This window comes from Betta splendens, chromosome 2 (genome assembly GCF_900634795.4).
Source record: "Betta splendens chromosome 2, fBetSpl5.4, whole genome shotgun sequence".
NCBI classification, from domain to species: domain Eukaryota; kingdom Metazoa; phylum Chordata; class Actinopteri; order Anabantiformes; family Osphronemidae; genus Betta; species Betta splendens.
Window position 1 is genome coordinate 16,837,087 of NC_040882.2, and position 14,700 is coordinate 16,851,786.

The window sequence follows — 14,700 nt, forward strand, 5'->3', positions numbered from 1 at the left end:
ACGGCGCCTGACAAAGAGCTTTCATCTGAACATCGCATTGTTATGATCCTGAATGTGTGATTCGCACAGTAAACCTGATTTGAAGCACATCAGTCAGCTGTTGATGGGGGGTGGAGCCTGGTTGGAGGCTGAGGGAAGGCTTCTGAGAAAGAAGGAAAGTAGATTCAGTCTTTCAACTCCTCTTAAAATGATGATGTCCATATGTTAAGTTAATTATCTGATATTTTTATTTTGTATTTCTTATTATTAAAATAGGTTAGCCTCATTCAGTAACGTTCGTAGTTTTTAAATGTAGTTGGCTCAAAGGCTAAAAACATTCACACCAGTGTAGAGGACACAGGCTGCAGGCTTGAATCCCAGCTATGAGAGGCTAATACCCAGCAGCCCTTTGTGCTGCAGAGCGACATGATATAACCACTCAGGTTAAATCAGCCTCTGACTGGGCCTGGAGACACTAGTGCCCGACCTCAGTCTCAATATAGACTCCAAACACGGAGACTACACACACACACACCAACCTATAGCGACAGACTTTCATTTTGTAGCCCCCCCTCCCAACACTTCCTGATGAAAGATTGACCTTTTAGTGGCGGCTGAGAGCTGTTGAGGGGATTGTTGAGATTTGCTGTGGTGTGGAATTCAGTTTCTTTTTTTACACCCGGCGTCAGTGGGGGACAGAGGCGTTTTTCGGGACGCAGGTTCTGACAGTGCCCATATGTTTAGCTTTTAATTGCTGTTGTTGTGAGCCGAATGGAGCCCTCGGGCTTCATTGTTGGCAGGTGTGCGCCTTCAAACCCACCCAACGCCGGGCCGACACCTTCAGCGGCCTCGTCTGGGCCCGAGGCTCCGAGCTCAGGTGAGATAAACAACAGATGTGGTCGTAGTGCGTGTGGGTTTCCTCTCCGATTCCTAATGAAAGTGGAAGCTTTGGCTCCTTCCCGCACTGTGGCTGTTTGTTAAATCAAGATGTTCGAGTCCTAGAGTCTCCGTGGATCAATTTTTGGTTTCTTGATTGTTTTCACACCGTCCGCTCCGGCTGTGCAGGAGACAGGGACCGCTAGAGTAGCTGCTTTAATTGGTGGCTGACCCAATCAGCCGTGGTCGTACGGCAGCTACCTGCTGGGAGCGACTGGCCCAGAATCAGAACCACACGGCGACTTTCTTTGGACTCGTCATTCCGTCTCCTAATCTTTAATCTGAGAGCCTCACTCTCCCCAGCTCTGTCACAGTCCGTCTGCGTGTTTGGAGGCAGGAAGCCATGAGGCCCACAGCGGCGGGGCTAATCCGGTTAGCCGGGCCCGTTCATGGCGCCAACATCACCTTTCAGAACCAAAAAGTCCAACAGCGTCAAAAAGATGAGGAGTCGGAGAATCTGAACCGCTACAGCAGAAGCGCGTGTTTGTGAGTTAAGAGTTCAAGAGCTCAATTAACAGGAAGAGACTGTCCCAGGAGAAATGGCATTTTGAGACGACAAAGCCAGACATAGACGTGAAATGAGCAGCGGAGTCACGGCGGTTCAGTGAACGGCCGAGCAGAAAGACGGCTTTGTTACGCAAGACCTTCCACGGCACCTCGTGTCCCTGCAGCCGCGCTCCTCAGACGCGACGGGAGGAGAGGAGGACAAGGCAGCACTGTCGCCCGTATCTTGGAGATCTTTGTTGATGTTCTGATGAGCGTCAGTGTTCACTTGAAGGAAGCAGATTAGCCTTTAACCAATTACAATAGGAGGGTCAGAGGATCCAGGCTCTGGAATAAGTTCCTCAGACCCACACAGTCAGAGCTCCATCTTATTTTCCACATTAACCTTCTTCCTCTTCAGTGCATTTCCATTCATGTGCACATAACTGACGTCTTAGTAATGTTTTAGTCTTACTCATCTAGGACCCAGAGGTGTTTTGGCACTTTTTTATTATTTCGCCTTTATTCACTGCTGCGGAGGATTTGAAATGATAAGAATCAGTGTGTGATTGAACTGTAGACCTCTGGATTTATTTCCAGGTTTAACACAATCTAACATGGAAGCAGCGGGGGTTCAGAGCTGACGACTGCGTGCGTCCTCTGTCTGACCAACGCAGGATCATTTTTATCCAGTCTGATCTTTTTGCACTGGTGTAATAATTTCCAAAAGGCTGACAGGTTGTATCCAGTCTTAATCTCACTGGCTCTAATCCATTGGTTCTTTTTCTGTTTCTCGTCCCAAACACTGGAACCGACACTAGCTGTCGACCGTACACACTCATATTCACCACTGTGGACAATTTAGATTCACAAATCAGCCCCTGGTGCCAATCCAGACCTTTTCATACATCATATTGAAATGTGTCCTCATGGCGTGTAATGAGCCCTTGTTCCTTCGCTCTGCATCGTCTCCAGCAGCCCCCACCCCCACCTCCAGTGTCCGGAGGCTGTGGTGAATAATAACAATCCCTCCCCCTGCAGCCCCTTTGCCTCCGCCCTCCTTAGCCCCCCATCCATTATTCAGAACCCCACGGAGGGTGTGTGTGCGCATTAATGCACCTGAGCATCACCTTGGTGTGTGTCGCGGGTTGTCTGAGCTGCGTGTGTGTGTGACGAGCTGTGTGTCTAAGCATCTGTTCACGCACTAGTGTGTGTTTTTAATCTTTGAGGGGTTGGAAGTCAAGTGTCAGCCGCACCTCTGAGGACCTTGCACTGTATGTGTGTGTGTGTGTGTGTGTGTGTGTGTGTGTAGACCTGTGCTTTCTGTCACATAGGATGTAATATCCGAGCACCTGCAGCTAGTAAATATTCATAGTGGCGCTGCTTTAGCTGTGGCGTCACCTACTGCCTGAGACTCCTCACTGCATTAATCTGTTACAGCACAGGCTTTAAAGGGGGCTGTTACAGTAGAAGGTCTGATGGTCTCTGGTAGTGTTGATAAACTCACATTTCTTTATGATGGATAAGGAAACAAAAGCGTACTGAATCCTGCAATTATTACATGATACTGCCAGAGTTTTAACAGGAACAGCTCCAGAGGCCATTTTACTGGGTCACGTGTATTTATTTACAGCATAAAAGCAGACCATCGATGCTACAGTACAGTACGTAGTGAGGCATTCTATCGCCTCCATGCAAGGGTGGGACCCATTCAACAAGAACTCAAGTCTCAGCTTTACCCCGATGACATCATCAGGGCCCACAGAGCCGCCGAAAACGAGGCTCCGTAGACATGACATCATCCTTCCTGCTCCACAGCACCCTGCAGCCAGCGAGAGGGATCCAGGTGCTGAATGACAGGGGGGAAGGTGGATGTGCATCTGCGTCGGTTCAGGGTCAGGGACTCGTGTGTGCAGAGGTTATACTGGTATTTCAAGACGCCCAAAGATGAGAACGACATCATTTACAACAAAAAACACTTGAATTACAGTGTGTCTGTGTGAGTCTGGAGGCTCGTCCGCCCTCCATTGTCTCTTTATTGCAACATTATCATTCTAGGTCAGTAGAAAAGACTCCTCTATTTTTGTCCACGTAATCCCTTCTAAGAATGCACCACCCTTCTGTGTGTGTGTGTGTGTGTGTGTGTGTGTGTGTGTGTGTGTGTGTGTGTGTGTGTGTGTGTGTGTGTGTGTGTGTGTGTGTGTGTGTGTGTGTGTGTGTGTGTGTGTGTGTGTGTGTGTGTGTGTGTGTGTGTGTGTGTGTGTTAATACCTCCAGCACATTACACACTAATCCGCTCACAGTGGAGACTGTCCTGCTCCTGCGCCTCTTCCCCTTTTCCACACATCGCACACACACACACGCGTTACGTACGGTGATGCCTCCGTCTCGGAGTCGCGCTCGCGTTGGACTCTAGTTCATGCTGGGCTGCGTTTAGGCCTCGGTGGGAGCACCCATGAGCGCAGGCATGGTGGTAGGTGCATCAGGCCAGGTAAGCGTGATTGGCAGGTCAGCCTCACATTTTCACTGCCGCTAATTATTCTATGTCTTACTCATGAAGTCGTCCTCTGCTCGGTGTAAAGTCTCCCAGCGAAGGTGATGCTTTTACAGTTTGTTGGTGCTCAGTCATGTGAAAACTGTAACTGTACGTACTGTAGCACCTCAGTGAAATAGCTCGAAACTTTTAAATAGGTGTTTGATCATTTAAATTAAAAAAATGAATGTAAAGCAAAATTTGAGATTTGGAAACAAACACATAAATGCAAATGAGGTGTAAACAAAACTCATTAAGATGACAGAGGATCAGGTGACGACTGTGCGTCTGTAATATCATTTACATCTTAACATGTGCTCCTCTTCTGATAAGCAGGGATGAGTATTTGTTGTGGTTTCTTGCTGATCTCTCTGGAGATGAAACCTCCCTGCGTTTCCTGGGTTTATACCCCCTAATCCCTCATCCCCATGATTCCTTGCCACATCGTTCACCTCTGATTGTATATATGCTGTATGAGGTTAAGTTAAGCAGGTCTTCATCTATGAATGTCACACTTGATTATCACTTCTTCTATACTTGTATATGTAATAAATGTGTGAACTGTACTTCTGTAATCATGTTCGGTGTTTTGTTTGTGGCAGTAAATGTCTGCTGTGAGTTGTAACCTCAGATCTAAACCTCAGTATTTATTTACCTCCATAGGGAAGCTCAGCTTTTTCAGGCGCTTTTGGGTTTCGTGTGCTGTGCCTGGAATGAATCTTCACCCTGGGCCACATTGTGTATGGGTGTGGAGGATTACTTACACACAGCCCTCTACGTCCCCATTAGAGCAGCAACTGGGACGTGTTAAAGATGCATGTGCCTGTGTGTAAAAATGAATAATGTGTGTAGTAGTGAAGGGGAGCAGCAGCGGCTGATGTCATCACGGCCCCGGGGGAATTCTGGGACGGCTCATTTGGTTCATTCTGGCGCTGCAGACGAATCACGTTCCTTCTGCCGCGCCCGCTCTGTGTCTGCGAGGCTCGCTCGCCCTTTTGTGTCCACTATCAGTAGAGATGAGAACACTCGATTGTCCCATTCATGGCAGCCGACATCCAGATGATGTGCATGCGCTTCCCTATCGCACACGCGCACACACACAAACACACACGGGTCATCTAGTTTTGAGTGTGAGAGTGTGTTAGCTCATTAAGTGAGAAGGGTTCTGCTTAATGAAACCCAAGGGACACACACACACACACACACACACACACACACCCCTGGTCTCCATTGCTTCCCTGTTTCTGTTGGCTACGCCCACACCCTTGTTGCTAGGCAATGTCTGATGAAGCAGCCGCTATGTTGGGAGTGTTAGAAAATTATACAGCTACAATTGATTTTAGGGGAATTTTTAAATAACAGTGTAGGCTTAGAATAAATACAAAAATTTAAACAGTATTGTCTGTCTTCAACACACAGTCCGATACAGGCATCGGGGGTCGATCCCATACACCATGTTTCCTGCTAGCATCTGAGGGACATATTGGGCTTTGGCAGAAATTGTGTTTGTAGGTTTGAGCTGTCTGAACCCAACTAGGACCCAGTGAAGGCAAATATGGAAAATATGAATGTGCCAAACTCATGCTGTAAACAAACAGCAGAACCAGAATGGCTTTATGCTCAAATGGTTTATGCTCAGCCATTGGCAAAATAGGTGGTTGGTTGGGACAGAGCACCACATCCCTCACAAGGTCACGTACTGACAACCTCTCCAAATTGTATCATGAAAACAAAACAGTTGCATCACCATCTTTATAATCTCTGTCAATAAACGGACATGTTACGAAACAATTACTCTATCGTGAACCTACTGATGCACCATTGTTAGTTAGCTGTAACATGATGCCTGGTCGTATCGCGCTCCGGTCGTCCCCTGGGGGCCTTCACACCATTGAGAAAAGCTGTGATTATGCTAAATGCTGCAGCTACACAGTGACACCTATTAAACCTATTATAGCTTCATCTCAAACAGCGTGGCTGTTTTGGCAGTGCAGATAAATGTGAGGCCCTTCTCCCCCTCAGGCACACACACACACACACACACACACACACACACACACGCACACACACACACACACACACACACACACACACACACACACACACACACACACACACACACACCCAACCCCCCACGGGTGGGCTTCCCACAATCAGGGATGTCAGAGGTGAAGGATTGTGTTTAAGTGAGAGACAGTACATTACACAAACAGGCACAATGGAGACAGATAACTCTGGCCGCGTGACATATGTTGGCGATCACGTTAATATGCACATGTAGACGGAGACACAATAATTAGTGCGTTAGGGCTTAGGGCAGCTAAGGCGTGGCTCCGCTCTGCACCTGAGAAGCACCGAATGCCCCTACGGGAGCATGGAGGGTGTTTGTGTTGCATGTGGCGCCTCTCGGTCTGGTTTGAAGTTAAGACGGGCAAACAACAAAGGGTGTACACATACATGTACAGTAGCGCTGCTATGCTGAAGGTTTGAGGTCAATCAAATTAAATAGCTGAAATTTATGTGCAGTAAATAGAGGCATAACATTTCTTGACATCATGCTTATACAGTAATTCTGTCCTTCCTGCAGCACCTGTGCTTTCTTAATGAGGCTTCATCAACCTCATTATTTAAAGTCATTAACACAGACTCAGCCACCACACTCTCAGTAGCTAATCTTGACTGAATGTCCTCCTTCTTTCTTCCAGGTAAGTTCCGCTGCACGGGGACTGACCTTGACACAGGGGCCGTGTTTGACTGTACTGTAGGTGCAGACGAGCGCTTCCCGCTGCCACGGGGCCCGGCTGCTCCTTGTTATGCATTTTAACACTCAGATGAGCTCATTTTCAGCTGATTTGCGAAAACTGCGCGCGCTGTGCAGGTCTAGAAGAGAAAGCAGATGGTTAATCTGCTCCATCTGTCATGATACACACTCCTCTAACTGTGATTTCTGTGATGGTCATAGTTTTATTGCAGCCAGTCTCACACAGAAACACAACCTGAGTGTAGAACCAACACTTACCTAATGTTTGGTTCTACCTAGAAGGTTTAGGCTGTAGATGATGCTATTGCTCTGCTGCTGTGTAACTGGGAATATTCCTATGAGCACTGCATCGCATATTGACCTGTTAACACAATGGCACGTTTCCTGCTAATCTTCTTCCCTGGCTCTGTTGCTGCGGCCGCCTCTGAACCAATTACTGCACCTGACTAACCACTGCTGACTCAACGAGGCTCAGAGGCCGACCGGGCCGCCGTCCTCAGGCCGTCAGGTCCGAGTGTGTTTTATGTGGAAGTGTTGAGAATCTGTAGGACGGTAGAAGCAGCTGGAGGCCCTTTAATCTCTGAGACCCTCAGAGATTAGTGATATAATACAACCCCCCTCTTTTAGTGGCGATTAGTGAACAGGCAGACTTACCTCCAACACCCTGTGTTAGTACTTGTGCATTGTACTAATACTCCTGGTGCTTCAGGTTAAGCCAGGACTTATTACTTCCTAATTAATACTTAATTAAGTTTTTTGCTTTCAGTTGAAACAAAGAGCTTTGTTTTTATGTAGAGGTTTGTACCAGATCGATGTTCCGTTGAGGAAATACAAGCATCATTCACTATCAGCCAACATGTAACCGCCTCTAAATCACAGCTTTATTGCTGTACACGTACTGTACATGTCCCACTGTAACTGTCATTGAGATTTATGGATGTATTTTAACAACCAACCCATAAAGGACTCTATTTTTACCTTAAGAAGAAAGTATGAGATGCAAATAACTGCAGAAATTCAAATTTGCATGGATGTATGTCTGAAGAAAAACACCACACCGTATTCAAACAGCTAGTCCTAATCTTTAATGTCCTCAGAGTCCAAAGATGTGACCAAAACCAGGACCATATTCCTGGTGCACAGTCAAGTTTGGTTTTTATCACATTGTTCAGCGTGTGATCGACCCCACCTGTGACAGCTGTGCTTGGACGTACTGCACCTGTGCGTACTTCTGTTGTAATGTTGAATCCGGCCAGCAGGTGGCACCATGACATCAGGAAGCAAAGAGGGTGAGGCCTCAGAAAAGATGTTGCAGTCGGTTACATAGTAATGATTCTAAAACGATGATATGATTATTAATGAAAAAGCGTAAGGTGTGTTAACAGTGTGAGGGAAAGAAGGCACATGATCTGTTTCTTTTAAAGGCACTGATTGTAACTGGTCCAGGCATTCTTGTGGTTAGCTTTAAGGCTAAACGTGGTGTATAATGAATCACGTTGGCAGTGTGATTTCAGCACCACGGACAGGGAACGCGTGGAGCCGTGGCTGTAGGTTGATGCTGAGGTGAGCTGCTGGTTAACCAGGACACAGTGTAGTGGTACAGTGTGTTGGATTCCAGGTCATTCCAGGTTGACATTCAGAGCAGCTGATGTACATTTCCTTGTGGAGCTCATGGATGAGGCTGGCAGGCGTCCTGCGTACAGTACAACCCCCCCCCCCACTGCCAGTTGTAACGTTTCCATGAGTACGAGCGGCGTTTCTGTAAATGTGCGGCCGCGAATAAACCGACCGTGTATTCTTGTGTGTGTATTTATGGACGCGTGTGTTTGCTCTGGAGCTGTGAAATCTCCCAGTCACAGAGGCGGGCGAAACCATTTCAGACTTGCAAACGGGGGAGGTTGTTCTGGAAGGATGCTCACTACAGGTACCCCCCCCACACACACACACACACACACCCCAGCTTTCATAACAGTGGTACCTTCCCTGCTGTTTCCAAGGGACACACGCTGATGCTTCCGTGTCCTCTGCTCCCTCCCACATATTGTTGCAACTGACTCCTCCCTCGTCCTTTTTTCTAGAACCCCCCACCACCCCTCATCATAACCCCCATCTCACGCTTCTGCTGTGTGTTGAGCAGGGAAACGTATTTGGAGGATCCAGAGGTTTCGCGGGTTGTCATGGCATCTGCTTCTACCTCCGCAGCCGGAGTGGTAACGGGAGGGGGGAGCTCCCTCGCCGTGTCTTTCTGACTTCTCTGCCTTTCCATTGGTGGTCTAACTTACCTCTCGGTGGCGTGCGCCAGCCCACCCCTCCGCTCTTTCTATCCTGGTCTCAGATGCAGTTATCCAGGCGGCAGAGAGGGAGCTTTGCAATAGACACTCGCGCTCTCTGCATGGGTGAGGAGAGCTGCTGGGTGGGAGGACTGGAGGACACCAGCGCTACCCCTGTCCTCTTTCCATGATCATCACCGTGTGACCATTTGTCCTTGGGGATAAAAACCACCCCACCTGGTGAAGGTGGGCTTTTCTTCGGACGACTGGGCCGACGAGGCGAGTCTCCCCGGAGGACTGAAAGTGATTGCAAAGCCTTAGTTTTCTCTGAGTGGGAGCAGTGAGCAGCCATGGCGCACGCTGCGGCTCACATTAAGAAGGCCCGGTCCGAGATGGACCAGCCCCCGGACTTGAAGGCTCTGGAGAAGGCCAGAGAGAGGAGGAGGCGTTCCCGAGAACGGGCCGAACGCAAGCGCAAGGTACCGGGCCGGCTGCTGGAACGACCAGCCCCTTCCTCACTTTACGCATGATGTGAAGTGTCAGTGTTTTAGCCGGTCACCCCATCATCATCATCGTCATCATCATCATCATCTACTATGACAGTCTACTGTCAGACGCTGCAGAGGACTTAGTCACAAACTACTCTTGTCTTTGTCTTTGCTTCAGCTTTCACTTCTTTCTATGATCCCTGTCACTCATGAAGCTCCAGTCAACGCGATGAGCCGTGATTCCACCAGACCACGTCCACAGGGACGTCGCCTCTCACCTCGTCCGTGTCTGCGTCCCTCCTCATCTACCTGCCTCCATATTAGAGCTGTCCACTGTCCACAGCACAGTCACACTCCATCTAATGATGCCTGTCTGCGTAGACAGAGGTTGTGCTGCATTGCTATGCTACGCACCAGTCTGTATGTATACGCGCACTCTGCTTGTTCACGGACGGCGGCTGCAGGTTCCTTTAAACACAAATACCCCCGCTGAGGCTTTATTTGCAGTGGAAGGTGCCTGGCAGTGATAATGATGCGTGTCCATGGGCGCGGGCTTTGCTCAGTTAAGCCATTTTAATGGCGAGCGCAGATGTGTGTTATTCTGTGCAGCATTATAGTGTTTGGTGCTTCTCTGGCTCTCGTGACACCAGCGGCACTCACAGAGTGTTGACTGCACTGTTAGGACAGTCCTGTCCCGCGGAGCAGCACTTCTCTTGGTGCAGGTAAAATTTCCTGCAGATGTGTCAGTGGGACTTTTACCAGAGACAGTAGCTGAGACAGCAATGAATGCAAACCGTTAAAATTGGTCATGGCTTTCGGATTTGTGATGACTCCTACTGTAGGTGTTGTGTGTATTGGTTTGAAGTTGTCCGGGCTTGAATCAATCGAGCTCATCTCTGACACTGCATCAGTTCATATAAGGTGAGCTCTACTACGAACCTACAAACTGTCACCAGGCTTCAAACTGTGCGTCTTTAAAGGCGAAGCCTGCTTCTGACCCTCCGCTGGTTTTGCTGAGGAGGCTCGTTCCAGTGCTCTCGCTCCACCCTTCACTGCTGTTGTTATTGACTGACTGCAAGAGGCAGATTATCAGATGGGATTATTGGTGCACCCTCTCTTTCTCTCTCCCCACACACACACACACACACACACACACACACACACACACGCCTAAAAGTGATTAATAGATTCAATTTGGTGAAATGCCCACCAGCCACCCGGGGGCAGACATTTACATCACAACAACACAAACACACACTGCTGTCAAACTGCTATTTTGCGGGCAGGACTCAGCTGCTACTGCTGGAAAACCGTATCTCAGGGTTTGGCCTAGTCGCCACATGGCTGGTGCTCTTACCTTAAGTTATTGTACTACTGTATACTACTTCCAAGTGTTACAGTTGAGCGGTTGTGTTAGGTGTTGGGCGTCTAGTTTGTGTCTTGCATCCTAGTAGAAGCTGTAGCGTGACTTCAGCTTGTAACCTGGCTTCAGCCAGACATTCTTTCCCACAAACTCTACTGTAAAAGCACCAGCTGTCTGTATGACTGCATACGTCAGTGAGCACATGTGTCTCCCACATCCACAGGGTATCTGCATTATTTAGAAAGTGAGTGGAGTCTCTACAGACAGACCATTTAATCTCAAGTGTTTAATGGCGGCATTAGTGCTCAAACATGCACTCATGGTGATTTAGACTTTTGAAATTGTTGTGCGTGAATCCATATCCTGAAGGAGGGGATTAATTCGGCTCGCCCGCTGCCAGCCCGGCGACGTGGCGCTGCAGCTTGATGAATTCCTCCGCTTGTTTTATGTGCTGCGCTGGCAGTGAACGAGATGTAACAGATGTTAGCGACTTTTCATGGGCCTCCGGCTGCATTAAAGAGTAATTCAGCACTGAGTCACCTGCGAGTCCCATAGAGTGTAGGTGACACTCTATGGGACTGGCATCCCAGAGAACGCAGCCACGGTCTGTTCTGCTATAGCGTCGTGGATGGAGACCTTCCTCACCACAGTTTGACTCATGGTGATGCGTAATCTCCTCAGTCACTGCGGACGTAGATGATACGGTATCTCCTTACTTTCACCCATTGTCTCTCTCTTCATCCTTCACCTCCCACTCTCCTTGTTATATGACAGGTCTAAGTAAGAGTCTGCTCCATGCATTTCAATAGCGACTCAACACTATTCTTACGTAAGGCGCTACATTCACTGTCTTCCTGGCGCTGCAGTGGCTCCCCAGCACCTCACGCAGCTCCAAACGCTGCCGAGTCAGTAACAAACCTTTCACCTTCTTTTATTCCCCCGCATCGTGACAGAGCGGCGGCTCGTTCCCGCATTCCGGTCACATCCGGTCCTCCTCCGCCGCCGCCTGCGTCGTTCCTTCCATCACTCTCATATCTGCAGTAAGGCGGAATGCTGCCGGAGCAGCGCTGAACCTCCACCGACCACAGAAACCAGTCACTGAAGGAGTCGGAGAAACCACATAATGAGTCTGATGTGAGGTGAACCTGAAGTATTATTTTCTAGACGGTCAAATCATCAGACGAAGGCTTCGTGTCTGCAGCTAAAACCTAGAAACTACTACTTTCACTATCAAGGCCTGTGTGAGTGTTTCTGTGTGACTGCAGAGGCAGCTCCCTTCACGGGGCCAGATGTTCCGCCGAGAACTTGTCGTACAAACTTGTTTGGCTCTCACTTTTCGTACTTAATTACTTGAGCGACTCACACAGAGGAGCCGCTCTTCTTGCCAGGGCGTAATTGAAATGAATTGAATGATTACACAATCGCCCCTAATCTTCCCCTCTCTGGTCTTTCTGTTTTCTGGCTCTTCCTTTTTGTTCCTCTCCATCTCTAAATTATAACAGGAGATTGATGGCCTCATGCTAATCCGCTGCAGGGCAGTGCAGTAGAAATCCATTTGCCCTTCTCGTCATGGCTGTTTTTATGGACATTTGTGTTTGACACAGTGCATTTCCGTCTTAACCTTTCCAAAGTATTAGTCGTTCAGTTGAGTGTAAATTGACCTCAGTTGAAACGTTATTTTGAGCTTTTGATGCAAGTTGTTCGTAATGGGTTTAAATATATTTATTCCCGTGGCACTGAAAGACGGCAGGAAATGGATGGAGAGGGTCTGGAATGGGTACATCGTTTGTTTGAAAGGGCACAAAGACACTGACTGTGTTATATGACTCATGAGGACACCTGTGCCTGTGAAAGTGGCTTCTCTAGCGCGTCGCTACACACATTACTCACACTCAGTGTGTGTGGGAAATACACATGAAACGCTGACTGAGGTCCCCATGAAAAGTGGTACTAGAGTTACTTTTTATGTTACCATTGCCAATATATTTCTAGACTTTAGAGACCAGAATACTGAGAAATACGACAGGTCCAGTACTATGAATGTGACAGCGGTGTCACATCGGCCTTGTTGTTTCTCTGGGCTTGTTTATAAAGTACAGCCTGATTTATCTGGAGGATGCTGCGGATGCAATGGCTCAACATCCAGACAAATGTGGAATCTGATCATTGCATGTCAGTTCATGGGTTTTAGCTGTCAAGCTTCAGCTTGAAGCTTGTTTTTCTTTCCAAGCAGCCCTCAGAGCCCACTCCATCTGGGCTGGTTTGGGTGCACCTCTCACCCCCTAACACCCCCCCCAGCCCTTGAGCATTATATTATGTAGCTGTCCTGCTGGCAAAGCCACTCTCCTGTTTGTTTTACATCTAATCTCAGGGCACAGCTGGATGCTCATCTGATGCAATTTAGGGAGAAATATTTGTAGCAGAGATGTTAATCTCTCCCTCAGTCCCCCACCCCCCCCACCACCATCACCTCCTCCTCCTCTCCATCCATCTATGGATCTGTCGTCTGATCCACTAGATTATTAGACATCATGTTTGTACCATTTGCATGTGTTGCAGCTCTTTTTACTTCAGATATGGAGCCATTTCCTATAGACGGGACAAAGTACGTCCTCGTTTATCGTGAAGCTGTGGTTCCACCGCCGAAGCCACCCACACGCCCCCCTGATGCTACACGGATGATGAGCACCACCACCGCTTGATGCTGAACTGGGATTGGCAAAATCCTGGATTAGAGAGTCTGTAATCTGGTCGCTGTGGCACTATGGGATATTGCAACTCAGAAAATGTACCCGCCACGTTGCCATGGCAACCAGCGGAGTGAGACTCCACCATAGACAGCGACAGAATGTGCCCAGGAGGTGCCGAGCTGCGGACACGAGCCCCGTGCTACTGGGCGACAGCGTGTTAGTCATAGATGTATAAATGGAAGACAGTGGTTTGTTCACGCGTCGCTGTATGACACAGGTTATTAATGGAGCCGTGAGACAGACGGGAAGATTATGAAACCTGAAGAGCCAGTTTAAAAGTTGGCCCGAAGTTGCACTGCAGTGTAACACGTGGCTGCGTAGCTTAGTTATGCAATGGAGGGCGCTTATCCCGAGGCAGAGAGGACGTTTCCTCCTGGAAACGAGCTACGTCTGTTCACAGAACCCAAGATGCAGCTGCCTCAGGTCCTAACGGGGAGGGTTGGCCGGCGAACGGAGCTTTGCCACATCTCATGACTAATGAACCGGTGAGGCTGTAGTGATAGTATCACAGAAGTGTGGAGGAGGAAGCAGCGTGGACCCTGGTGTCAGTGCTGGAGTTCAGTACCTACACTGGAGTGAAATGAGAGCAGAGGCCGTGCAGCCGACAGAGTGGCGGAGGAGGATCTGACGTTCAGAGTCTGAGCAGTGTGGTGGTGATGGGACCTGTAGTGTTACTACCTGCAGCCTAAACATCTTCTCCATCAGGCCCCTTTCTTTTTCTCCCTTCCCCAGTCAGGGCTGTTCCTCTCGTCATGCCTCATGCAGCTCCGTGAGTGTCAGGCCTGCTATTTTGGGCTCCTTCATCATCCCTCAGCATGTTCCTCCTCTCTTCTGTGTGTGTTTGGGAGAAGCCACCCTAGGAGGAGCCTAACACATTGTTGTACTCACACCAATGCAATTAAACAGAGCCGGGGTAGAGGCTCACTGAGATTAATTTGCCCCACTGGAACCAGTCCAGGCCTCAGCTACTTACCATTGTTACTGTGTGTGTGTGTGTGTGTGTGTGTGTGTGTGTGTGTGTGTGTGTGTGTGTGTGTGTGTGTGTGTGTGTGTGTGTGTGTGTGTGTGTGTGTGTGTGTGTGTGTGTGTGTGTGTTTCCTGATTACTGTTTGTCCTTCAGAGTAACAGAGAAGCAGAG

At 48.6% G+C, this 14,700-nt stretch overlaps 1 protein-coding gene across 5 annotated transcripts in view; it reads left to right on the forward strand.

The window, feature by feature from the left end:
• The window catches only part of ank2b (ankyrin 2b, neuronal), a 93,108-nt gene that overhangs the window by 24,710 nt on the left and 53,698 nt on the right, over nt 1-14,700 (forward strand). Inside the window, exon 1 of one of the 5 annotated variants that reach the window (XM_055506844.1) lies at nt 3,761-3,888. The exons of 2 other annotated variants lie outside the window; for them this stretch is intronic. In XM_055506844.1, coding sequence (XP_055362819.1) covers nt 3,853-3,888 — 36 coding nt within the window. In that variant the 5' untranslated portion in view covers nt 3,761-3,852. Of the gene's footprint in view, nt 1-3,760; nt 3,889-8,847; nt 9,441-14,700 lie in introns of those variants that run through there. 2 more of the 5 variants (XM_055506833.1, XM_055506863.1) reach the window with 2 other exon arrangements.